The sequence below is a fragment of the Lemur catta genome, chromosome 15, assembly GCF_020740605.2.
Source record: "Lemur catta isolate mLemCat1 chromosome 15, mLemCat1.pri, whole genome shotgun sequence".
NCBI lineage: Eukaryota > Metazoa > Chordata > Mammalia > Primates > Lemuridae > Lemur > Lemur catta.
Window position 1 is genome coordinate 37,186,687 of NC_059142.1, and position 26,521 is coordinate 37,213,207.

Consider the following 26,521-nt stretch of genomic DNA (forward strand, 5'->3'; position numbering starts at 1 on the left):
CCTTCTGACCCAGCTCCCAAGACCAAGGCTGCATCTGCCCGCGTGTGTGGGTAGGAGGCCAGCAGAACCGCATGACCTCTAATGATCATGAAGGTCCCCTAGACGCTGTGCTGCTACGACATCACTGAGAATCCAGGACATTCACACTCGTGTTCTCATCCAGACAAAGGCTTGCTCACTCGCATATCTGCACCATCAGTACTGAGGGGCCTAGATGTGGGAAGGAGAGTGGGCAGATTTAGTTAACACTTCCCTGTGCGATCATTCGAGGGCAGAGGCTGGGAGAGATTAAACACTGGTTGACAAGGGTCCCCAGAGAGGACATTGTGCAGCCCAGCTGGGCTGGAAGACAGCCATCCCGGCTTCCCTGGGGAAGGGTGGGGGCCTGGGCATGAACCAGAGAATGTTCTCCGCACGTTATGCCCACGTTTCCATCCCTTGCTCTTTGGCGCCGGGGAATCTGCCAAGCCCAGCCCCAGCCCAGGCACACCTGCGAGGAAAGTCTCACGAGCCGCTGGTGCTAAGGCAGTGTTCTCGGCAAGTTAACGCTCTGCACCAGCAACCGCCCGAGACCTGGCGAGGCAAGGGCCACGGCTCTCCGAAGACTGTTCGCTTTTCCTTCTAAAGATGCCTTGGTGGGCTCCGAGCCAGTCCTTCTGCAGCCAGGATGGCTGATCTGGGCCATCCACACTGTCCTCTCGGGTCCCCCATGCCCACCACTTTGGGGGATGGAGGATTGGGGCAGGGCTGTTGGAGTCTGGGAACTAAAGTCTCTTTTAGACCAAGCTAACTGATTCTTCCTACTTCTTGTTTTGCTCTTTAATATTCCCAGAGACTGATAAGAACTGAGTCTTTCAAGGATTGAGCCTATGGTGGCGGTCCAAGAGCATCACATGCTAGCCTTGAGCCCACCAACCTAGCTTCCAAGAAGCGCATGAGAAATGGTCATTTGCTGAGCATCTCCTGAATGCCAGGTGCTGCCCCAGCCACATGCCGCCCTGCACCATCTCATGGGACCCTCCCAGTGACACTGAAAGGCAAGGATTACGACCCCCATTTTGTGACCCAATCTTGAAGTTAAGGTTGCCCTTAGACTCCAGAGTGGGCCGTGGTGGGGCAAGGTGGGATGAAGGGAGGACACCTGCCATGGTAAGTGAAATTGTCTAAATCAGATCCGGCCCCACAGCAGGAGGGCAAGTCCTGGGAGGCTGTGGAGGGAGAGCCGAGCAGTGGAGGGGAGGGGAACAGAGAGCCCTGTGGGGATTGACAGCAGCTGTTGGTGGGAGACCATGTCAGCTGTCCCCACTGCACCAGCCCTGGCCCTCTGGCTTTTTGGGGACCTGGGGTCAGCTGTCAGTTGGAGCTGGGGCTCCAGAAAGCTGGCAAGGAGGGGCACGTGCAGGAGTGAGCCCAGGCCCACGGGGCATCTGGGGACAGGATGGTTTCCAGTCCACATCAGCCTTGCACACTGTTGGAGTTTCCCTGTGCTGTGCTGTTTCTCTCTGCTGACATGACCACAAAACAGGCAGAGTCCACAACCAGAGGGCCTGCCCTTCCCCCAACCCGACCAACCTCTCAATGTGGAGGTGGGCCCAGCCCTCATTAAACCGTCATGGTCTCTGAGTTTGGGCGTCTGCATTCACAGGGGGTGGTGTCCACGCTTTCATCTGACCCATTTTGCAGTTCTCATGGCTCAGCTCTTGTTGGAGGCTGAGTCATGCCGTGGCAGCCAGCCCTGCGATCTCAGGGCTCATCTGAGGTCACCTCCCTATCACTGAGACAGTGGTTCTCAAATTTGACAAAGCACAAGATGGACCACTTCAAAAATCAGATTCCTGGGATCCTGGTCCACCAGAGGATCATATTCAGTGGGTTGGTGCAGGGCCCAGGAATCTGCATTTTTACAAGCCTTCCAGGCAATTCTTATAGCCTCACAGTCTGGAGATTACTCTGCGAACCTCCACTCCAGGAAGAACCAACTTGGGGTCTTCCTGTGTATTTTTCTCTGGGCTCTGTGTGTTCCTCACCCACATGTCCCTGAATGACATAAACTCAGCCCATTACACAGGGTAAACAAACTGAGGCCCCAAGAGACTGAATAAAAGCACAGCTGGTGGGAAGAACACCTGGCAGGCCTGAGGAGCACCACCCAGTCCCCTTCCGGCCCAGAGCCACGTCCTATGAGCCAGGCGAGAGCTTCTATTTCTGCGCCGAGATACTGGGAAGGAGCGAAGGAAGTGCTGCACGGCAGCTGCAAGGGAACCCACAGATTATAATTTTGCAGTTTTCAAGATTGCCTTAAAGGCTCCTGGAGTTCACAGGGCTTCCCACTCTCAGGAGAGCCGTAGTCCCCAAAGAAATCCCTTTTTCTTTCTCTCCTGCTATTTATTTATCTTGGACAGGGAACAAAGCTTGAATTCTGAGTCTAATCTGTGTGGAAATGATTTCAGAACAAGGAGTGGAAGATGAGTTGGATTTAAAAACTCTATCCCTGAGACCGAATCTTACCCAGAATTTTCTGAGCTTCTAAAACCAAGCAAACATAGCTTCGTAGCTTCCCCCAAGCTTTCCACGGACGCCTGCAGTGTCCGTATTCCTGGTTTGCAGGAAATGTTCTTGCAGCCCAAGAAAGATCTTGAGTTCGTGGTTTGGGGTCATGGGTCTTTGGATTATATCCTGTCTCTGAGCTGACAGTTCTCACACTTGTTTGCAGATGAGGCACTATGTTAAAATGCAGCTTCCTGGGTTCTCTCCCAGAGATCCTGATGCAGAGGGTGTGGGGTGGGTCCCAGGACTCTGCCTTAAGAGTGGGGTGCCCACAGCTGTGCACCACACCCTGCCACACAGACACCTGCATCAGCCATAACCCTCAGGGAGAGACTCACTTCTGTGACACTCTTGTCCTAAGAGTCGGGAGTGGCACTGGCCAGAGGCCTTCACATTGGCAGACGGTGGGTGATAAGGCCCGAGGCCAGGAGCAGGGCCATGCCACCCTCTGCCCCTCCACAGTCTGCCACTGGGAATCAGCAGGGAACCCTGGGCACGAACCTCTGGAGGACATGGCACCAGCTGCAGTTGAAGGTCAGGTCCGAGGACATGCAGGCGTCGCAGCTCCGATGCTGCAGGCAGGCTGCAAGAGACAAGGCCGCAGCCACTCAGCACCAGGACCTCTCCACAGGCACTAAGGGACGCCACCCCTGAATAATGGGTGTTTACAGGACTAGGGCGTCCCTGACTTAGCAGGGACCCTTGAGGTCATCAGTGCCACCCTCACTTGAATCCAGCCCCAACTCCTAACTTCTTTCATTTCTTTCTTAACCTCCCTCCCTCCCTTTCTCCCTTCCTTCCTCCCATCATTAGGGGCTCAGGCCCTGAACTGGCGCTGGGGATTCGGCAGTGAGACCTGGTCCCTGCCTTCTTGGAGCTTACAGTCACATGGGGACACAGACACTAAACAGATAACCAAACAAAAATAACTACAGAATTATAACTGTCATGGGGTCTCTGCAGGAAAATCACAGGACACTACAAGCGTGTACAAAGGGATCTCACCCAGTTGGGGAAGTTATACTTCCACACGTACGTCCCACAATCACAAAGTCCAGAGGGATTTTTCAAAGATCAGATGATACAAAGCAGCAGATATGCAGAATGAACAAGTCTAGAGATCTAATGGGTCAACATGAAGACTATGGCTAATAAAGTTGTACTGTATTTGAAATTCATGCTAAATGAAATTTTAGCTGCTCTTAGCAAAAGAAAATGGGTAACCATGAGATGATGGATATGTTAATTAGCTTCATTTTGGTAACCTTTTTGCTATGTATATGTATTTCATAACACCATGTTTATAACTGAAATATATACAATAAAATTTGTTTTTTAAAAAGATGCTCTGAGGCAAAGTGTGGTGGCTCACACCTATAATCTCAGCACTTTGGGAGGCCGAGGTGAGACGATCGCTTGAGCTCAGGTGTTCGAGACCAGCTTGTAGGCAAGATGGAGACCCCGTCTCTACAAAAATTGGAAAAATTAGCTGGGCGTGGTGGCCTGTGCCTGTAGTTGCAGCTACTCGGGAGGCTGAGGCAAGAGGATCATTTGAGCCTAGGAGTTTGAGGTTGCAGGGAGCTATGATCATGCTGCTGCCCTCTAGCCTGGGGGACAGAGCGAGACCCTGTCTCTAGAAAAACGAGGCTCTGGTTGCCCCCCATCCAGTGCTAGCTGGGGGCCCTCACTGTCATCACAGTCCCACATGGCCTCTCTCCAGCTCCTCCTGGCCTCCACCTAGGGCACAGAGCTCTACGTCTATGAGGTCAACCTGGGTCAGACAGGTCTGTCCCTTTCTTCCGGCTCTCCTCTCGGAAGGGAGCTGCCACAGGGAGTGTGTCACCTTCTCTGCTCGTCCACACTGAAGTCCTGCTTGGGAAGCTACTTAGCCTCTTGGTGCCTCAGTTACCTCATTTGTAAAGCCGGGAGCATGATGCCACCTGCCCGGAGGACTCGCTGTGAGGATGAAACGAGGTAATACCTAGAGGATGCTTTTCTCTGCGCTGCCCCAGGAGGAGCGCCCGGCCAAGGTTGCTTGTTCTCACTGCTGACTTATTCATTCCTTTCAATAAACCTGTGAGGTCTTCATTCACTCGCTTATTGGTTTATTAACAAATATTAACATTTCCTGAGCATCCGCCAGGGCCCAGGCATTGTCCCGAGTGCTGGAGACACAGAGGTGAGCAGGAAAGGACAGTGGCATTGCCAGCCTGGAGCCGTGGTCCAGCGGAGCTGGTGGCCAGACAGACACATAAGTCAGCACTAGGGTTTCTGTCTCGAGCAGGTCCGCAAGTACAGTGGGCCAGGACAGGGAGGCGGAATGAGAGTGGGGCTGGGTTTTACTCAGGGAGGTTGAGGAAGCCCTTTTTGAGGAGAGGACATTTGGGCAGAAACTGAAAAAAGGCAGAGCCTGAGCCCAGCAAGCAGCTGTCCCGGAGGAGGAGAAGTGCAGGCAGAAGGGTCCCCGCGCAGAGCTGGGAGGGGTGCGGTCCCACAGCAGCCGGAACTGCTGATGGGATGCACCCAGTGGAAAGGCTGCAAATGGTAGGGACGAGGAGGGCGTGATAGCTGAGGCCCAGCCTGGGCTGGACAGGGTCAGAGAGCACAGAAATCAGTGGGAGCAAGGTGCAGGAGGGGTGTGCACAGCTCTGGCACCGCCATGCGGAGGAGCAGTGAGAGCAGTGAGAGCAGGAGGCATGGGGGCTGCATTTCAGAGCTGTTCTCTTGCAAACCAGCGCTACTCCCGTAAGTGCACCAGGAGACCTCTCAGTGGCAAGCAGTTGTCACAAAGCTGTCACAAAGCCTGTGCATTTTATTGCAGAGAGACAGGCGCTCACCCAGAATAACTGTGCACCATTGAAGAGCTCATCTTATAAGCAGCTCAATAGGACACCTTGACAGCAGGTGACAACTAACTACAAAAAAAACGCCACTCATTCAATAAATTTTTTTTTTTCAAGACAGAGTCTCACTCTGTCACCTGGGCTAGAGTACCGTGGCATCAGCCTAGCTCACAGCAACCTCAAACTCCTGGGTTCAAGTGATCCTCCTGCCTCAGCCTCCCAAGTAGCTGGGACTACAGGTGCTCACTACCACGCCCAGCTAATTTTTTCTATTTTTAGTAGAGACAAGGGTCTCACTCTTGCTCAGGCTGGTCTTGAACCCCTGAGCTCAAGCGATCCTCCCACCTCAGCCTCCCAGGGTGCTAGGATTACAGGCATGGGCCACCTCGCCTTCATTCAATAAAATTACATGCATTTCTCCATTAAGTGAGTTTCCATGCAACGTGCCACTGTTAGGGAGCCCATCTGCATTATACGGCGTTCCAGCAAGATGGCAGCTAGGACCAGCCCTCGGTGAGTAGGAGAGAGGCTGTGTGGGCACAGTGTGGCCACTTCAGTCACTCTGGGAGGCACTGGCGGTTGGTGGCATTGTGTCCTTTTGTCTGCCCTGGCATTGAAGGCCCTGGAGGGGTGGATGGAAAGCCACAGGCAGGAAATGAGCAGGGACTTCCCTGAGCGGGAGGAGGGGCTCTCTGGCTGTTTTGTTCCCTGTGTGTCTAGAGGGTCTAGAACGGGCCCAGCACATGGTACGTTGAATTGATACATAGATGCTCTTGTTACCTCCATTTTACAGAAGAGGGAACTGAGGCTTGGAGAGAGTCACAGAGCTAAGAGTGGCAGGTCTGGGTTTGAACGGAGGTCTGTCTGAGCCTGGGGTCCGAGCCCGTGGCCTTAAGGTCCCACTGTAGGTTCCCCCTGCCACAGCCCCGACCCTCACCTCAGGCCACCTTTTCATGGTTCTCTCCTAGAAGAGGGGTCAGGAGGGGCCAGCCACGGAGTGTGATGGCTTGGAGATAAGCCACCACCCCTCCAGACGTAACCTGGAGACGTCCTCCTGGCTGGTGTGGTTAGGGAGAGCTGTCCTGGTTCTTTGGCTTATTCCTGTCTGTTGGGGGAAGTGGGTGGAGATTCCCAGAATCATGCACCCTCCCATTTTCTGTCCTTGTATGGCTCCTCTGGAATTGTCGTGGCACTGGGGGCTGTGAGTTTTACTATACTAATAAGGGAAAGGTTACTTTAGGTCATAAGTTCCTAGCTTCTGTGCATGCTCCCAGTAGGGAAAAGTCCCTAAGCTCGAGCCCTTGCTGTTGTGTTTTTTTTCTCTGTTTCTATTGGTCCCTCCACCCTTGGCCCTGGACCACATCCCCCTATCACTTGCCCTGCCACCTGTGCACCCCTCACCCCTACCTAACTCTCCCAACAGTAAGGGAGAGACCGGGATGCAGAGCACTTTCTTGGGACAGAGCTAACTGGCCACCCAGGGGCTCAAATCACAGCCTGGACAGCGCTGCCCTCCGCCGCCAGCTGCACTCACATGGGCACCACATGGGAGCCCTCGCCTGGCCATTCCTGGTGACTCCGAAGGCCCCTTAAAAGGCTCCAGCCAAACTGGCCACAAAGAGCCCCAGGGAGCCTTATGGGGGACTCGTAATACTTCTGACCTTTATTTCCCATTTGTGTTTTAGACGTCTTGAACGCTATTAAATGCTCACAAAATTCACTGGAGGGTGGGAAGTGCCTTAAATGTACAGTGTCCCAGAAATGCGTTCCCAGAACACTCACTGCTTCCGCCTGAGCCGTTAGCCCTGCCCTTGGATGTCCTTGCTCCTAGAGGCAGTTTTATCCTAGGACTTGGGGTTTGCTCTCATCAGCCCTTGAGGAAGCCCCAGGTCTCAGGCCTCCTGCCTGGATGGAGGGCGACTGTGTTGGGGGTGGGGCTGTGACCTGCAAAGTGTCCTAGCCACAGAGACAAGAGCAGGCTCTAGTTCCGGGGGTGGGGCGGGTCTGGCATGGGTGGTGGTGGCTGGGAGGCCTCATGAGACAGGAGGGGGAATTAAAACCCTCCTAAAAAGACAAGGATGGAGAGGCTGTCCTCCTTCCCGCACTCTCCCTGGCTGTCCCCAACACATCCCGGAGAGCATCCAACCCCAATCCTGTGGGTCCACAGCAGCAGGTGGGTCCTCGGCCTGGCCTTGAACTCTAGGTGAGTGGGGTGCAGAGGGCCAGAGCCCCATGGGTCCTGGAGGCTGCTCACTAAATCCCTTCATTGCCCTCTGCCTGTGGCTTCCAGCATCACCTCCTTTAAGGAAAGCACAGCAACAAACCATGGACCCATCCAGTTCCTGGACTGCCCTTCCCGGGGGCTCAGTCCAAGTGTTCTCAGAGGCACAGCTTTCCTGGTTTTCAAGTATGTGTGGGTAGCAATAGCTGTCCTACGTCAAGCCCAAACCCCACCCCAGGCCTGGGATGTCCCAGTCAGTGTCAGAGCTGTCACTGATGAGCCCAACTCTACCTCGGTGGGTCTAACCCTTCCCACGGCTCTAGGAGGGAGGTAGCACTAGGTACAGGTCACACACAAGACACGGAGGCCCAGAAAAGTTGGGCGGCCGTCCCCCCCCAGGGGTGATGGGGGGCCTGGGACCTGAACCCAGTCTATCTGAGGCTAAAGCTCTTCCCAGGACAGCAGAATGCCCCCCGTTGGTGGGAACGACCCCTACTCACTTGGCAACGGGGTGAACTCCACAGCTGACATGCTGGTGACCTTGCCGGGGTCCAGCTCCACACGGTGGTATTCGAAGATGGTCCTTCGCCGAGATTCTGAAACAGAGGCGGAGCCTGTCATCAGGAGCCTGTCATGGCCAGAGGACTCTGAGGCCTCGGCCTGGAGCCTGAAGGGGCTAGCAGTGTGCAGCAAAGCCACTGACCCGGGTGGTGACGTTGACGCTGCAGGGGGCTGGCCTGTACTAGCGTGTGCTGCGAGCAGGTTAAACTACTCAACGCGGAGGCCTGGCTGCTCCTGGGGTCAGGACACAGGGGATCCCGTGCTTCCCCTTGCCTCTGTGCCTTCGCAGCTGCTGTTCCCATGACACACAATGTTCTTCCACCCCTTCTCTGCTTGTCTAGCTCCCAGATCCAGCTCCAGGGCCACTTCCCCTGAGCAGCACCTCCTGACCAGTCCCCTCCTCTCCCCCACTCAGGCCAGGTGCCCTCCTCCCAGGCACTCAGCACACAGTGTGGACACGAGGGTCTGTTTGGAGGGTGGAGGTGGCGTTAGGCTGTAAGCAGCCGGTGCTGAACCTGCTCTGCAAACGCCTGCAGGTGGACAAGTTGACCTCGGCACCTTGCTCACCAATCCCTCCCCCTCCCCTCCTGTGTGGAGGCCCCAGCAGTGCTCAGGACCTGGAGCCAGGCTTAAGTGCCACCTCTGTCCCTGCAGAAACCTCCTATAGGACCTCAGAGGCAGGAGACCTGGGTTCTGATTCTAGTTCTGCCCCTGACTTGCTGGACAATCACAGGCGAGTCATCCAGGCCTCAGTGTCTTGTCTGTGGAGTGGAAAGACAGAAATAGCTGCCACAACACCCTTAGGATGAAGAAACTGAAATTGTAGATGACAAGGCTTTTCTTAAAATGGCAATCTGAGAGGCTCTGATATCTCCCCTATGCCACCACACCTACCTGAGAACCACAACTCGGGGCTGTCCTGACAATTAAGGAAGACAACATATGTGCATGTAGCGTGTGGACCGAGGAGCCACTTAAAGCACGTGAGCCCGTCTTTCCTCGCAGCCCCAACTCCTTTTTCATTGTTTTTCTTATGACTGAGACTCTTGGGCATTTTCAGCCTCTCCTAACCCCTCAGACTCTGCCCTAACCCATGTTCATAAACTTGAACATGAGAAGGAAGGACGGCATGTCTCTTTCCACTCCCCCTCTCCCGGCCCCGGCCCCCAGGATGGCCTATTTCCTGCCAGAAAATCTCCAGTGGGTCCCTCAGCTTCCTCCTGCTGTGGAGGATGCTGTGGGCAGAGTGGAGACCCCCGCAGAGGCAGCCTGACCACGGTGCTGGCCATATGGACCCCCGGTGTCCCCACCTTCCCCCTCTCAGCCTCAGTGCCAACCCTGCCCTTTACCGCATGGCCTCTCCTTGCCCTCTGGTGGCCCCGGGTCCAGGCTTCCGGCTTTGCTTCCTGCGCTGGCCCCATCCCATCCTGGCTTCCCTGTGCCTTCCTGCTCCAGATTGTTTTTTTTGCTTTTGCCTCATTAGAGAGGGAGGGAACAGGGAAAGTGGGGGACATAGATGCTCAGGTGGCCAATGGGCCTGGGGACGCTGGGGGTTGGGGTGAATTTCCCATGCCCCCTCTGAGGGCTGCTCAGAGAGCACTTAACTCAGAATCACACTCTCCCCCCACCACCACACACACACACTTACCGGTTCTCGTGGGGAGAGGCAACGCGAGGACTTTGACCTTAGCCTTCCTCTCCTGCCAGGGAGAATGACCGCTCCAGCCCCAAGGCACCCTCCCTCCCAGACTCCTGAATTGAACTGGACGCTTTGCAGTGAGGTCTAGGGCCTCCTCCTGCTCTTCCTCCCGTCCTTCCATCCCAGGCAGATCAGGGAACGTGCTGCTCCTCAGCAAAATAGCTGCAAGGAGTGGGTGGGGTGAGAGGTCCAGGTGGTCTTGGTAAGTGCCCACCAGGTGAGCAGTGCCCAGGTGTGGGCTTTACGAGCACCGAGATGGGCCACAGCTTCAGAGAGTTAGACCTATCAGGCTGAGAGCTGCAAGGGAGTTAAGAAGTCAAGTTGTCCTGCTGTTCATTTCATGAGTCGGGAAACTGAGATTCACTCGGATTAACCCAAGGACTGATACAACATTGTATATCACTTTACGATTTACCAAGCCTACCCAGAGTCTTACATGGAAAATACCTACTTAAATGAGAAAATTCACACAAAAGCACAGCACCACTCTATTCACTGGCTCACTCGGCACATAGGCATGGGCACCTGTGTCTGGGGCTGTGCCGGCTCCCAAGCACCCCGTGACATGCAGGACAGACCTGGCCCCGCCACTGTGCAGCTCACATCATCAGAGGGGACCTGGATCTGAATCAACTCATTTGCCCTCGCATCTTTCTTTTTCTTTTCTTTTCTTTCTTAAGAGATAGGACCTTGCTATGTTGCCCCGGCTGGAGTGCGGTGGCGACTCACAGGCACCACCCTAGCGCACTGCAGCCTTGAACTCCTGGCCTCAGGTGATCCTCCTGCTTCAGCCTCCTGCACAGCTGGGACTACAAGGCACCTAGAGGGTGGGGATTGGGAGGTGAGGGGAGAGGAGCCTTGACTTTAGCTTTTGCCAGTTTCTGTGGTGTAAATACCACGGTGTAAATGCCGTGCCTGATTTCCAGCTACCCACGTAGGGTTACCGAACATGGAGTTCGGAAGAGACACGTTCAGTCCTCTCTCGCCCACCGTGAGCTCCAGCACACCACTGCTTGCGGTTTCCTGGTTTGTGTTTCTAAAGGAGTCAAAGGGAAACATTTACATCTCTTTCTTTAAAAATAAATAATTAAGGCCGGGCGCGGTGGCTCACGCCTGTAATCCTAGCTCTGGGAGGCCGTGGTGGGTGGATCGCTCGAGGTCAGGAGTTCGAGACCAGCCTGAGCAAGAGTGAGACCCCGTCTCTACTAAAAATAGAAAGAAATTATCTGGCCAACTAAAAATATATATACAAAAAAAAAAAATTAGCTGGGCATGGTGGCTCATGCCTGTAGTCCCAGCTACTCGGGAGGCTGAGGCAGTAGGATCGCTTAAGCCCAGGAGTCTGAGGTTGCTGTGAGCTAGGCTGATGCCACGGCACTCACTCTAGCCCGGGCAAGAAAGTGAGACTCTGTCTCAAAAAAAAAAAAAAAATAAATAAATAAATAAATAATTAAGCCAATATCCAAAAGATTGAATAATTACATTTTCATTTTTCTCCTAAACAACCCTAAATCTGAGGGCAAAGGGGCCCAGGAGACCTTACAAACATCAGGTTTTTAGGGGAGAGAACTCTCCATCGAAAGCTGAGGGAGCGAGGTCCCCAGAGCCCTGTATGTGCGTGCACACCCGAGACACACACACACACACACACACACACACACACAGATTTGATACAAAAAAGACCCTTTGCCAAGCGGGAGGGTCTGACCGATTGGGGCAAGGAAGGGCACCTCTTTGAAATTCCTGTGTCCAGAGGCGGCACCAAGCCCGCTTGCGATGCAGCCACCCCTTATGTGACACCAGTGCTCTGAGAAGGTGGCCTGGGGGCCTCGGAACATCTATATAGAGGGTGGAAAAGTTCCAGGCAGCCTTTCACAGCTCTACCCATCCACTACCCCAGGGGCTATCTCTCCTTCTGAAAAATCACCCTTTCAGCACCAAAAGTTAATAGAATAAAAAATAAATCTGAAACTCCAGGTCTCCCACTCCCACCTTGCAAGGTGCCTAAGGTCATGGGGTCTAGAATCTAATGCCAACCTTTCTTTTCCCCCATCTGCCTCATCCTTCCAGGCTCAGCTCCAACGACATCTCCTCCTTGAAGACTTCCCCCACCCTTGGGCAGAGTTAGTGGCCCCACCTCTGAGCTCCACAACCCCCTGAGCAATGTCCAGTGTCATCTGTCACACTGCTTCATCAATATCTGTTTTCCTGGCCACCCTCAGAGTGTGAGCTCTCCGAGGACAGAGTCCACGTGGAACTTGTCTCTGTATCCCAGCCCCTAGCAGCGGCCTTGCACTCAACAGGGACTTAAGAAATGACCGTGAATGAACGAATGGGTTACAAAGAGTCGCAAAAACCTCAGCAGCTCATTACAACATCAGCCGCAGCCCAGAGGAAGCGCGCCCTTCCTCCCCAGCCCACCACAGATTACGGCCTTTCTCAAGAAAGGGCAGCCCCCAAAGGGGGCCAAGTTAGAGTCCAGAGGAGGAGAGCCGCTGTCGGGATTTCTCCACCCGCAAGACGTAGGGCAGAGCTGGCCCTTGGTCAGAAGGAAGGTGAAATGGGAGGGACAAAGGGACTCAGGGTGGGGCACACGGAGACCCGGACTTGTCAAGGAGCTGGTTTCAAGGACAGAGACACAAGTGGCAGCCAGGAAGACAAGGGGGCGGCGCTCCTAGACACCTCACACTTGGGTCTAGGGATGAGTTCCCCACCATCCTGGCTGGGGAGCAGAGCTGGGGACGTGCCCAAGCGTGAGTGCAGCCAGGGACCGTCAGGCGTCCTCTGGAAACAAACACAGCCCTACCGACAGGGCAGGGAGACCAAGAGTCGGTGGGAAGGGGATGAGAGGGGGGTGTGGACACAAATCTTTAGTCGAAAATACTCGCTCACTTCAACTGCCGTCTTGTACTTGTTTGAGTGTATGGCTTTGGTAAGTTTTAATTGTTTTATAATATCCCCACCTGCATTATTGGCTTTTGGATTATTTCACCAACATCTGTGCCTCGCCCAAGGACAATGACGTCCATTTGCACGTCAGTTTGGGTGCCCCAAAGCCACATTTCTGGCAGTTTGAGACGTTCTGCTTTATCTCTGCTTCCAGTCATCAAAGATGCAGAAATGCTAAGGTCCAGACACAGCAAACCCTGCCACCCCAAGAAGAAATGTTAATGGTTCAAAAGAGAGGTTTACACAGCCAGGTTTTCTTTCTTTCTTTCTTCTTCTTTTTTTTTTTTTAAATGATTGCAAGAACGCTTTTTCTGGATACATGTCCAGTTTCGTTTCAGAAAGTGTTGGCTTGGTCAGAAGTCAGGAGACCAAAAAATCCAGCCACAAACTTCCTTCCAGAATGGGTGATTATGGTATAAAAAATGTAAGCTAGTGGGTTCGGGGTGGGGGAGGGAGTCTTCATTCATTCATTCATTCATTCATTCATTCATTCCTTTGCTCATTTGACTATACATTCAACAATCATGAATCGAGCCCCAGCAGGGGACCCTAAGCAAGGAGCTTTCTGCCCAGCAGGGGAGGCAGGACATTCCTTCTCAGCACAGAGGCAATGTAGGAAAAAAGGCAGATGAAGAACAGGCAAGAAAGAGAAATGACAAGGCTCAGGGAGCAGAGCATTGGGACAAACAAAAGAGAAAAGAGGGGCCAGAGGGACCCCGGATAGATTAAAAATTTTCAATGAAGAGCACTTTATAGGATCCATTAGCAGAAGAGGCGGGAAGGTGAAATCTGGTGACTACATCCGCTTCTGCCCCCCACGTCCCCACTTGGCTGGTCCGGGACCCCTGTCTTCCCCACCCATAGCCTGGCTGCTATCTGGACTCAAGCCTGCCTCAGAAAGGATAGGAAAGTTCTGGTAAAGGAGGAGGACCAGAGCGTTAGGGGCGTCTGAGGTCATTCTGGGGTCAGCCAAGGGGCAGGCTACGATTTTGGAATAAACCCTTTGTAATAAAAACCTCACTAACCAATTCCACTAGCTCAGGATCTCTGTCAGTTGTGATGTTGGCAACGCTAAAGTTGCTTTTATACTGTCCATGAGATAAGCGACTGAACAGAGGAACGTGTATGGACGCTGGCGGCCTCTCCGGCTAACTAGGTATAAGCCACCCTGTGCGTCTGGAGGGCAGACAGGCGCTGCTGATTGCACGTGACTTTTCTTTTCATCAAAGATGCTCCAAAGCCCACATAACGGTTTGTCTAAGACAGCAATGGAAGACAAACTCTGGCTGTGTTCAGCAGCTCCTTCCCTCAACCCAGGAGCTGCACCCTCAAACCCCCACCCTCGCCCAGCAGGGTGGGGAGGAAAGCGTTTGGAGGCTGGGGGAGGAGAGAGTCCCCCAGACAGGGCTCAGTGGCTGGGAGATTCCTGAATAGTGGGGAACCAGCCTCCACTCCCCACAGTGCCCCTGGCAAGAAGGCCCCAAGCCTGAGTTCAAGGACAGTGACACCACCCAAGTGGCGGTGAATGACCAGGTGGGCCTGGATAATGGCAATATCCCTGGTGGCCATAGGGACTGCTGACCACAGGGCTCTTCCTGAACTTCTGTTTAAGCCACGGTTATTTCGAGTTGACTGTTATTTGCAGCTCAACCTAATCCAAACTAATTCCCTACTTGCTAGGATGAATTGATCAGACCCAGAGGAATCTGACCTTTTAGCCACATAAAAGCCATCACTCCCCAAAGCAGAGATTGTGGCTGATTTCAAACCCCAGTTATAGCCATGGATACTGTCCCAGAAAAATGCCTGGATGTGAAAATGCTACAATTGGATTTCAACACTCCACGTACAATTCCAGGAGTTCCCAGACCCTGAAGGTCCATGCCTGGCCCCCTGAGCTAGAAACCACTTGACAGAGCACTGGGAGCTTGGGGGGAAGGGTCAGGGAGGGCAGCTAGGGTGGCAAGAGGTACTCAGGGGGCTCAAACCAGCAGGTGTTCAGTAAGAATGAAAGGATTTCAATATTTTGACAACTGGCATAACTACAGTGGGGTGTACCAGCTGACTGTCAGCCAATACCTAGGGTGGGAACTGGGCCTTAAAGGATAATGTGATGTCCACAGGGCCCTGCGCACCGAGCAAGGGAAGACACATATTTGATATTAAGGAAGAGTTTTCTGTTGTCGCCTCTTGCGTGCGAGTGCAAAGACTGCTCCATCCGCCCACAGCAAAGACGGGGAAACAGTCCTGCTGGCTAAAAACCACTTCCTAGTTTTGCAGCAACACAAATACAAGGAACAGGCAGGAGAGTTCAAGGCATGTTTGCGAAAGGGAAGGAGGGAGGGACATGCACACGTGTGGAGTGAGCACCTGCCGTAAACAGGCACGTCCGGGGCTTTACTTCGGGCTCTAAGACCACGGGGGCCTGAGGTCTTCCCGGGGAGGCGTGTGGTGGGAGGAGAGGAGGCGGAGGGCACCGGACCCTGAAGAGGGAGGAGAGGAAGGGAAGAGAGGCTGGGGTGCAGGCCTGGCCTGGGTATGGCCACCAGCCAGCTGGCTCAGGGCGGATGGAGGCCATAACCAGCCCAACTGCTGACTGGGGGAGAATCCGCACCTGCAGCTTAGCGGTGGGTGCTTTGCCCCCAAGCCCACCAGAGCCATTTACTCCCAGAACCACAGAGGGGGCCACCCTCAGTACACTGAGGGCTGCGGTAGTCCCATGCAGCAGCAGCAAAAAGGTGACCACAAAACCCCTTTCCAGAAGCAAGTGCCAATCAGATGCCCCTATGCTCCAGCCTCCTGTCCTCTGCCACCCTCAGTACCGCGCACAGTGCTGTTGGGAGGGCGTGCGGCAGCTGGTCTCACCGACAGATGCGCTTAGGGGACCACGTCTGCCCGCTGTGTTTCTGGGTCTCACCCGTTTCCCTTAAGATAATGGCCTCCAGGTCCTCCCACGTCACTGGCATCGATAATTTCGGTAGCTACGGCCAAGGTGAGTTCCATGGAGATTCTGGCACTTTACGCTCCCCATAGGTGAGCACACCTGTCACTCTCACTTGCTGCTGTCCCAAGGCAAGGACTGCTGGCAGCAGGCAGATGTCAGGAAGAAGAGGGCAACAGAAAGGGAGATGGCGAGAGGCGGAGGAAGAGAGGGCTGGGGAATTTCTCAAGAGGGGAAAGAGCTCCTGGCCTGTTGGGAACGAACCAGGCCCCATTCACCAACCCCTCTACCCTTGAGTGTCGCCCACTCACCCACCCACGGCGCTGGCAGGCTGAAGGTGTGGCCGGGGGGCGAGAGATGCTCGCTGGGTAACAACCAGCCTTTACTGGGCACCTGGCCCGGGCCAGGCACTGCACCTGGCACTCTGTGCGCATCATCTCTCAGTTAATCCTCAGCACAGCCCTTGGACGGGCTGCAGGCAACTCATTCGAAGATGGGAGCACTGGGGTCCAGCCCTTGTCTTGGGACACGCAGCAAGTGACAGTGACAGGCGTGCTTACCCACGGGGAACGTAAAGTGCCAGAAGCTCCATGGACCTCACTTTGGCCATAGCTACCAAAACTGTACACGCCAGCAACATAGATGGAGCTGGAGGCCATTATCTTAAATGAAACAAGTCAGACACAGAAAGAAAAATACCGCATGACCTCACTTGTAAGTGGGAGCTAAATAACGTGTGCACGGGGACACAGAATGTGGAATGGTGGACAGTGAAGACCTGGGAGGGGGAGCGGTGGGAGGGAGAGGAGTGATGAGAAATTACTCAACGGGTACAAGGTACGTTATTCAGGTGATGGGTACCCTAAAAGCCCTGACTTTACCACTATGCAATCTACTCGTGTGACGAAATCACACTTGTACCCCACACATTTATACCAAAAAAATATATATAGAAATGCCCCATGTCCTTTGATTCAATGATTCAACTACTGAGAATTTATCTTACAGAAATACTCACACGGGGACATAAAAGCACATACTGCAGCATTATGCATGCAGCGAAAGATTAGAAGTAACTGAAAAATCTATCCCCAGGTAACAGGTTACGGTAAAGCACGTGCGTGGAAGGGACTATGACGCAGCCATTGACAGGAGTGTGGCAGCTCACTGTGTGTGGACACGAAATGGCGGGTGAGATACACTTTGTTCAAGCGCAGAACAGCGGACGTCCCGTGCCACCCGTTTGTGTTAAGCGTGTGCTACATGTACCCCCACACACTCACAGGAAGGCTTGTAGCTCAGGAAATAATGGGGTGGCCCTGGTTGCCTGCAGGGAGAGACCTCAAGGACAGGGGACAGGAGAAAAACCTAATCTTTTCTATACGTCCTTTCGTATCTTTTGAATTTTAGACCAGATACATTTATTCATGAAGAAATATAATTTTATAAATGAAGATAAAGAAAAGTATAAGTAAATAATAGAACAGAAATTCATGAAAATGGCAAAATCTCAAAGGGGGATGTGCAAATGAGCAAAGTTTGGGAAACTCTGCCACTCTAGCATGTGACTTTTTGTCTCTAGCCACAAAAGCCACATGAAAACGCTGTGGTTGTGGCATGTGACCTGTGACACACTAGCATCATGACGTTACCCGCTCCTACTCCTGCGCTGTTTGCTTTGGTACCAGGGTCCTGCCGGATGAGGAAATACGAGTCACCAAGGCCAGCACAGGACGATGTTCCAATACAGGACCTGCAGACCTGATGTGCCAGGCATCGGGCCAACACGTCGCCTACATGCTTGCATTCATTCATTTTCACAGTAACTGTAGGAGGTGAGGTATCACTCTTATCACTATTTTATGGATAAAGAAATAAACCCAGAGGGTTAAGTGACCTGCCAGAGGTCAGAAGCTTGTGCAGAGTTCAAACTCCAACCCAGGCTTCCCGCGCCAGGGCTGAGCCCCTAGCACGGTGCTGAGACCTTGCGTGCTGAAGGCGCTGGATAAAGCCTTGTAACTGAGCCCTGGTCCTTGCCCTGAGATTTCTGCTAAGGACAGAGGCTGCACTCGGACAACGAATGCCTCAAGGCCAGTACTGGCTTCCTCTTCATTGGATCTCAACGGCCCCCGGAACATAGTGGCCTAGTCTATAGTAGGAAGTCAGACCCTGTGCATTGATGGAGTTTAATCAACAGACGTAAGCAGTGATGCTTCCCCTGGAAGCCCTAGATTTCACAGAATGGGGGTGCCTGGCACGTCTACAGGAAGGTGCCTTGGTGGCTCCCAAGCACATCTTCTCACCCAATCTGGCACGGCTGGGGTGGAGCTCAGAAGGTCCCCAGGCCCCATCAAGCACAGGTGGGGTGGGAAAAGTGACAAGGGCGTCCCCCAGACCCACCTGGGGTCTTGCAGGTTACATGGCAGAATTTGAACACAGCTCAGCCAGGAGAGGTCAGGTTAAAAAGCCTCTGAGCCAGGGGTCTAGAAGCAATGGATGGCAGGCCTGCAGCCTCCCCAGGAATGTGAATCTCCGGCCCTCGTGGGCACAGACCAGGGGTTGGAAGCAGGAAAGAAAGAGCTATGGACCCCTAAGATGTCAGCGTTGGAGGACCTGGGGGGAAGAAGCAGGCCTCCAGCTTCTCCCCCATTTCACAGATGAGGCAACTGAGGCCAGAGAGATGACAGAGAGTGGATGATGTGTCTGAGGCTGCCCTCCTGTCTCCTGACACCCTGTGATGCTCCCTTTATCCCTGGGCTGAGGAGGCCATCACAGTTGTGTTCTAGGAGGACTCAACGCCCCTAACGTGGTGTCTTTGGAGATTTTCTGAAAGGAGCAGGCACTGGGGGAGGGCTCTGGCTCCCTTTCCCTTTAACAGCCAGAGCAGTGCCTCCCCCTGGAGATTCTGTTGGAAAAGATGGTTCCTCTGCTGTAACCAAGAAAAGTCGGAGCTCACTGCACCTCCCTCCCCTGCCCTCCAGTTCCCACTCGACTCTCTGCCACCCACGATCCCCGCACCAACGCCACCCCCTGCCGGCGTGGGGTCAATCTGGGCCGAGTCGTACCCAGTCTGGGCCTCTGCGGGATCCCCGGGGACTCACCTGGCACGTCCGGGGACGGGTTGAGAATCATGAAGGCGTCTGACAGGCCTGCTTTGACAGGGTGCTGGGAGGAGCTGATCTCCAGGACGGACATGGGGATCTGCAGTGGGGAGAAGACTGTTGGAAGCCCCGACGTCCCCTCGGAGCTCCAGACCCATCCGCCTGCACGGTGTCACCTCTTGGAGCATTCAAGACATCTCAAACCCAGTGGGCCCCCATCCCAATTCCAGTCTTCCCTGTACCACCTCCTAGCACATGTTCTTCTTTTCCCCATTTTAGTGACTTCTTTCATTTCTTTCCTTCCCCCTCTAATGCATCTCTGAAGCCTGCTAATTAACCTACTAAGTGGCTCTCAAAGCTGGTCAGCTGTCTCCATCTCCCCTATCCCACTCTAAGCTGCCATTGCTTGTCTCCTAAGTCATCTCCCAGCATTCCCTTGGAGCCCCCAACAATCTGTTCCCCACTCTGAAGCCAGAGTGACCTTTCTCAAAGGCAAATCTGTTGTTCCCCTGCCCTATCCCGCCCCTCACTCTCTTCCTCCAGCCACGCTGCCTCTTTCAGTGCTTTGCACCAGCCATGCTGTGTGCTGCCACAGGACTTTTGCATGTGCTGTTCTCATTCCCAGAACACACTTCACTCTCCTCTTTGCTTCCTTAACTCCTATTCATCCTGCAGATTTCAACTCCTTTCCTCAGGGAAGCCTCCCCTGGCTTCTACCAAGGTGAGGAACCCTGTGCATGGCTCTGCTAACACCAGGCACCTCTACTTAGGAGCACTTATCACAGTGGCAATTCTACATTTATCTGAGTAATAATTGTCTATTTTCCCAACCAGACTTATAGCTCCACAAGGGTAGGGCCCACAATCATCTTAGTAACTGCTGTATCCGCAGCGCCGAGCCCTGTGCCTGGCACATTGCAAGTTCTCTGCAAATATCTGTTAAATGAAAGAAAATCTCTAAGACCCAGCTGTCTCTGCGGCTGGGCCCGCTCACCTCTTTGTAGCCGAAGACAATGCGGCCATCACGGTGCAGAGCTGCCTGGAAGGTGAAGCTGCCCCTGTCCTCCCGGCCTTGGAGGTAGACATGGTCCCACTGAACGACAAAGACTGTCCCTGGGGAGAAGAGTAGAGGCCTGGCTGGACGAGGAGGTAGTGCAGGGAACAGGGCCCTGCAGAAACGGATTGGGCACAGGTGGGGTCGCTTTGGGATGATGGGGGCAGTTTGCAGACTTGAGGAGGCAGGAGCTGGGCAGCCCACAAACACCAGCCTGGCTTCCACGCTGGACAGGAGCCGGGAGGTCCTGCCTCAGCCCCCGGACACCGTACTCTATCACCTCTTACCCCACGCACGCCCCCTCCTTCTTGCCCATCCCGACCCCTTGAGATAAAAAGGAGGAGAAACAGGAGAGACGTCTGTTCTGGGGTGGTGCTCACAGGGCAACCTGGTCAGGATGAAGAATAATAAAGGTCCCAACATTTATTTTACCTCTACTAAGGGCCAAGCACTTTTCATCTTGTGACCTCACTGGATCCTGCCAGGTAGGGGGCATTCTGTCCCCAACTTACAGTGAGGAAACTGAGCACAGAAAGGTGTGGCTGCCTGGCTCTGGGGCTGCGGGACACAGGCCCTCTCTGGGCCTTGGGCTCCTCTAAAGGGGCTGGACCAAGGCATCCCTGGAGCCAGGTGACCTAAATTCTGAGAGCTGGCCTCACCGTTGTCAAAGTAAGCAACCGTGGAATTGTCGGAGTAGCCAGGGTTGAAGTTGGCCATGAGGGGGGCCACATACTGCGTAGCCGTGAGCATCCGGTGGATCACGTCACCCATGAAGATGAAGCCTAGGGTGGGGAGAGGCGCAGAGGAGTCACCAGAGATGGCCCAGAGGGGCTGCTTCTGGGGGTCTTTACCCCGAGGGCAGTAAGGGGCAGTGCAGACAGAGCTGGAAGTGACAGGGTACCTCTGCCCTCTGTCCCTGCCTGGTGGGCTCTGGGTCTGGTGTGTACGGAGCTAAAGGGCCCCAAACCAGAAAAGGTTCTCCCTGTCCCTCCAGGTGGGCACAAACTGTAGGGTGAAGGGACAGGAAGAGGAAGTGACATTCAGCTTTCCCCATCCCTGGGGAAGTGGGACAGAGAACTAAAGTGCACAGGAATTAAAGACGGGCTCCTCGTGTCAACACAGAGCCTGGTCCCAGGAGCCCAGGCTCTCACTGGCATCTCCCTCTCCCTCTCGTTCACGGACTCAGAAGCGCAGGGACACAGGGCTGTCCACACGGACTCACGCTGGCCCAGAGGGAGACACACGTACACACACACACACACACACACACACACACACATGAGCAGGTGAGCTGATGCAAGGAGGGTGGGTGGTCTGACAGTCACTAACCTCCCTTCTGAGTACCGAGTTCCCAAGAAAGCCAACGCGGGTCCCCCCAGTCCATCTGCACAACCCCGTCTCTGATGAGCCTCCCCAGGGAGGCCCCTTGAGTTCGGGCTGAGATCTCCAAACCCTCCCCCAGGACCCACTGACAAGGCCTTACCTCCGGTTGCTATGGTGATCTGTCGCAGCGGATGCCCGTAGAAAGGGAAATCGAAGGACAAGACCACTCTCTGCAGGGGATGGGAGAGAGACAGCATGGGCAGAGCTGCAGGCCGGGGCCTGGGCACCCACCCTGCCCCGAGCTTATCTGTACAAAGTGGAGACAGCATGTCCACGGTAGGCCTCTAGGACCACACGTGGCCACCCCTACTCTGGCTGAGCCCCACGGGAACCCCTGGAAGGCACCTCCCAGATCACAGACCTCAGGCCACAGCCATGCCCGCTGACCAGGCCGGGTGGGCTGGCCCTTGGCCTCCCAGCCCAGGGGACGCACTGTGGGGACCTGGGGCACTCACCGAAGCCTGCCGGTGGGTGTTGGAGAGTATTCTGTGAACCTTCACTTGGCTCCGGTTGGCCTCGGCCACATCTACCCACAGTTCCCGGCTGCGGGGTTCGCTGGGGCCGTACAGACGGGACACATAGTAGCTGTGATTGTCCTCCTGCCGGCACCCAAGACAAAGCCCACAGGGGGCATGAGTAGTCAGGCATGCCAGGAGCCATGCTCTGCCCCTCCCCACTCAGACAAGAAGTCACTGCCCTCCCTGGGTGCTGGACCTGTGGCCCAGAGACAAGTTTAGGCTTAGGAGACCCTGGGCTCCCCTTGGCCCCAGACAGCTCAGCACCTGGCCCCCAGCCAAATCCACACCTGCTGTGTCCATGCTCAGTCCAGCCACGTCCAGACAAGCCAAGATGCTCATCCTGCAGCCCCCGAGTCCCTTCAGAACACGACCAAGGCTGAGCTCGGGTTGGGGCACGAGGATGGAACAGACAAGACAGCCCCAGACAGAGCCCCTGTCTCTGGGTAGCTCCCAGACCAAGGGAGAGACAGAGTCCCTGTCTTTGAGAAGTACCCTGTTTAAGGGAAAAGAAAAAACTGGATCTTTGAAGGCACCAGTCTAAAGAAGGAGGCTGATCCTTGATCTTGGGGATTTGCTGGTCTGATGGAGGGGGCTGGACTTACGTGAGCAGAATATGTGGACCCAAACCTTCAAGCAAAGATGACATGAGCTCAGACTGCAGTCACCAGAGAGTTGAGAAAGGGAGAGAGGTAGCAAAGATTCCTTCAGGGCATCGTTTTCAACCTCTACTGTGTACCCAGTGGGAATAAAATAGAGAACAAGCCAGAGCACTGCAGCTAGGGGTTCATCCTGCAAAACCTCTCTTGCAGAGGAGCCTTCGGGGCCAGGATTTAAAGGAGACAAGGGAAATGGTTGGCAGAAAGACTGGAGGAGCCAGGAATGGGCGATGTCACAGCATTTCCTAGAAACTGCCCAAAAGCACCAGCCGCAGGAGGACAGGAGGCTGGTGGGCAGGTTCCCTAGACAGCCAGCACCACGGAGTTGGGGCTACTGACCCGTGAGGAGCCCTGGGCATTGTGGGTCACTAATCAGGCTGCCCAGCACCGGTGGCTGCAGACACAGCAGAACAAACGTGTCCTCCCTGCCAAGCTGCCAGCTGCCCAGCCAGCCCTTGCCCTGGGCCCAGCATGAGCAGCGACGAGGGTTCCTGCACTCCGCACTCTGCTCTGCTAACAGGGACACGCTCTGGGAACCCGGGTCTGGGCGGGCCGTGGGAAGAGGAGCGGAAGAAGCGTGGTAGTGGCGGGCGTTCCCACTGCCGCCGCCTCCAAACTGCCCGTGCCTCCAGCCGTCCTTGGCATGGCAATCACGCCAACCTACAACACTGGCGAGGCCACGTCACTCTGCTCACAAGCTTGCTGGGGCTCCCTGGAGACACCGCCCTTGAGACAAGGATCGTCGGAAGCCACCAGAAGCTGGGAGGAGGCAAGGAAGGATTCTTTCCTGGGGCCTTCAGAGGAGTGTGGCCCCGCTAACACCTTGACTTCTGGCCTCCAGAACTGTGAGAGAATATATTTCTGTTGTTTTAAGCCCCCAACATTATAGTAATTTCTTATGGTAGCCCCAAGAAACTAACACACATGCCCACGGGTGTGTGTTGCTGGGGCTCAGTTGGGACAACCCGCAGTTGTTTTCCCCTCTCCACGTCACTCCCCTCCTTTAGAACAGTCTTAGGCTCCCCAGCTGCACTTAGAACAAAGGCCACGCCCCTTACCACAACCTACAGGTCCCTATGTGGTAGACTCTGGGCACTGCCTATCCAATATCCATTCCCTTGCAAGCAGCGATGCAGCCATCTAGAAACAACTTTGTTCTCTGGATGTCTTAAGAGTTGCCACGTAACACAGGCTGATTCATGAGATTAGCTGAACGTCCTAGGGTCCCTATTACCTTGCCCTTCTCTTTCTTCCTGCCTGGAAGGCAGACATGATGGCTGGAGCTCCAACAGCCATTTTGTGAGTATAAGAACAAGAGCCACACCCTGGGGATGGGGGAGTGGAGAACTGGCTGGAGCCTCAGCCCCTGATGATGCTGCTGGAGGGATGCGCCTTAAATCCCCGGGTTCAGCTCTCTGTTAAACACTTACACACAAATCCTTCACAATGCACGGTGGTGTGGCCCCACCTAGCACTTCCTCCTCTCCCCCTGCTCTCCATGCACCAGTCCTGCTTGGCTTCTCTCAGTTCTGGAAATCACCAGCCACCTGTTTGCCTCAGGGCCTTGGATTTGCCTCTTGTGACTCAAAACCTCTTCCCCACCCTGTTCAGAAGCCAACTGTTCCTCGTCCACCAGGCCTCAGTGCAAGGGCCACTTCCCCCTCAGTGCCTCTCTATGCCGCCATGGTCTCATCGCACCCTGTGCTTCACTCTCTTAACCTTTTGTGCTTGTGACGATGCACTTGGCTTTTATACTTGTTATCTCCACACCTGCCTTTCCTGTAAGCCCGTAAGGTCCCCAAGGGTAAGGTAAGCCTTTACCTACAGTGTTGAAGCACCGAGTATGTATTCAGTTTGAGGATTTGTTGAACAAAGTGTCATTTGCGAAAGCTTGCCGCTCATGCTCAGCCCGTTGTCTTGGTGCCACCACACATTCTGGTGACCAGGATAGGATCGTTCCAGCAAACCCAAAGCAGGATAGCAGTGGAGGGTAAACACGTGCTCTCAGGTACGTCTGGGAGTCAGCTGAATCCAGCTCCCGCCCAGGACCCTGAGCCGGCCGTGTCCAAGACGTGCTTTGAGGCTTGGAGAAAGGTCTTGTTTCAGTCAGCCTGTGTCCTGCGAGAGCTCTCCCCAGGCCTCCAGATGTCAGAAATGAAGGCCCAGGACTTTGATCACCCTGGGACAGTGAAGCCAGGAGCTGTATCTACTCAGAGCACTGCGTCGAGGGAGGCCACACGGTGATGGGTAAGGCCACACTGCAGCTTGGGGGCAGGGGTGACTTGAAACAGGTCACTGCTGGGCAGAGCCAAGGACGAAGTCCACAGGGGAGTGATTGGGAGAGGGGGAGGGAGGAGAAGGGAAGCTGGCATTCACAGAGCCATGACGGCAGAGTGCTGGGCGTTCCATATTTATCGCTGCATGGCAACACTGGGAGGTGAGTACTCATATCAGTCCTGTTTCTTTTTTTTTTTGAGACAAGGTCTTGCTCTGTCACCCGGGCTGGAGTGCAGCGGCGTGATCCTAGCTCACTGCAACCTCTAACTCACAGGCTCGAGTAATCTTCCTGCCTCAGGCTCCCGAATAGCTGAGATTACGGGAACACGACACCACATCCAGCCAATTTTTTAATTTTTTTGTAGAGACAGAGTCTCACTATTGCCCAGGCTGGTCTCAAGCGAACTCCTGGCCTCAGCCTCCCAAAGTGCTAGGATTACACGCGTGAGCCACCATGTCTGGCCATCAGTCTCGTTTTCTAAGTGAGGCCCCAGATCACATAGCTATCTGAAACCGGGTCTGTCCCACTCAAAGACAGTGACCTTTCCTTTGTCCACGGTCTCTTAGGTCTTTAAGCCACAGCTCCCCTGGAAGGTGACTTGGACCGCTTATCTGTCACGGATTGGTTAAAGTCCCTCACACCAGAAGGACCACCGAGGGTCCTTTATGGAGAATGGAGCTCAAGGACAGAGTTGGGTCCTCACCCCTAGCGCCTGCCTGCAGGGCCTGGCACCTGGCGTACGGTGGGTGCTCAGGATCCGCTGCCGAATGAGCCGAATCACAAGGATTCCGCAGCTGCTGGTGCCAGCGGCTGTGCTGGGAATGAGCAGTGTGGCTCCAGCAAGGACAGCATCCTCCCCCATCTCCAATGGCAGGTGACACAAAAGCCACTTGTGGAGGAAGCAGCTCCCTCCTCCGGGAATCCAAGTGTGTGGAGAGCATTCCCGTAGCTGGGACACCCTGGACACAGGAAGGTGTCTCGGACTCCTCAAGCTCCTCTCTGAGGAAGTACAGCTAACAGCAGAGAGGCTTTCAAGGGACAAGGAGGAGAAACCTGGCTCAACCCAGCCTCAACACGGAGGAAACACATTAGACCAAGTGACTGAGAGTCCAGCAGCAGGTGTCATCCTAAGTGCGATTGCCCTGTGGTCCCCTGTTTCACGCTTTCTTGACAGGTTCAAAAAGAGAAACCTCTCACCAAGCATGGAGTGCAAGACCTTACTTCAGTCTGACTGAGCCAGCGAGGTGGCCCCTGGATTCGGACGGGGTCAGGGCGCGCCTGATTGGCATAAACCAATCCACACCCTGCAGGGAAGAGGGAATGGAAGTTGGGTGAGCAAACGCCAATGTTCGTGACATCAGGGTTGACGGGGGATGCGGCTCGCTGGTCACCAAGAACGAGTTCCTTCAGTCTTTCCTCTCTGCCGTTCTCAGCACGGGCTTCATTCTAAGGCTGACCTTGAGTCACAAGACGGCTGACAGTGGCAACCCGTGCTGTGCCTCCTGCTTCACCAACAGCAAGAGAAGGAGAGCACACATCTCCCCAGCCACTGAAGGAACGTATGTACCTCAGGATGACCGGGCCACCCGGGGCCATGTGCCACCTCTGAACTAACACCCATTGCCAGGACGGCACCAGATGCTGAACAGCTTCGACCTAAACCAAACACCGGCTGGGGGGTCGGGTTACCATGGAGCCCCAAACCCCATTCCTACTGAACAAGGCCGCGCAGTGAGTTATACATTGGAAAGTCAACCACAGTGTCCCCTC

The 26,521-nt window shown here is 54.5% G+C and overlaps 1 protein-coding gene and 1 long non-coding RNA gene across 13 annotated transcripts in view; one reads left to right on the forward strand and one right to left on the reverse strand.

Moving 5' to 3' along the window:
• LOC123620819 overlaps positions 1-3,833 on the forward strand; it is a 42,586-nt gene extending 38,753 nt beyond the window's left edge. For all 10 annotated transcript variants that reach the window (XR_006728955.1, XR_006728952.1, XR_006728951.1 and 7 more), the window contains one exon: positions 833-3,833. This is a non-coding gene — a long non-coding RNA (uncharacterized LOC123620819). The remainder of the gene's footprint in view (positions 1-832) is intronic.
• PLXDC1 (plexin domain containing 1) overlaps positions 1-26,521 on the reverse strand; it is a 62,809-nt gene that overhangs the window by 12,315 nt on the left and 23,973 nt on the right. For all 3 annotated transcript variants that reach the window (XM_045526347.1, XM_045526348.1, XM_045526349.1), the window contains exons 3-9: positions 21,755-21,898; positions 21,400-21,469; positions 20,576-20,698; positions 19,857-19,975; positions 18,863-18,962; positions 8,112-8,207; positions 3,049-3,130 (exon numbers count right to left, since the gene is read on the reverse strand). In XM_045526347.1, coding sequence (XP_045382303.1) covers positions 3,049-3,130; positions 8,112-8,207; positions 18,863-18,962; positions 19,857-19,975; positions 20,576-20,698; positions 21,400-21,469; positions 21,755-21,898 — 734 coding nt within the window. The remainder of the gene's footprint in view (positions 1-3,048; positions 3,131-8,111; positions 8,208-18,862; positions 18,963-19,856; positions 19,976-20,575; positions 20,699-21,399; positions 21,470-21,754; positions 21,899-26,521) is intronic.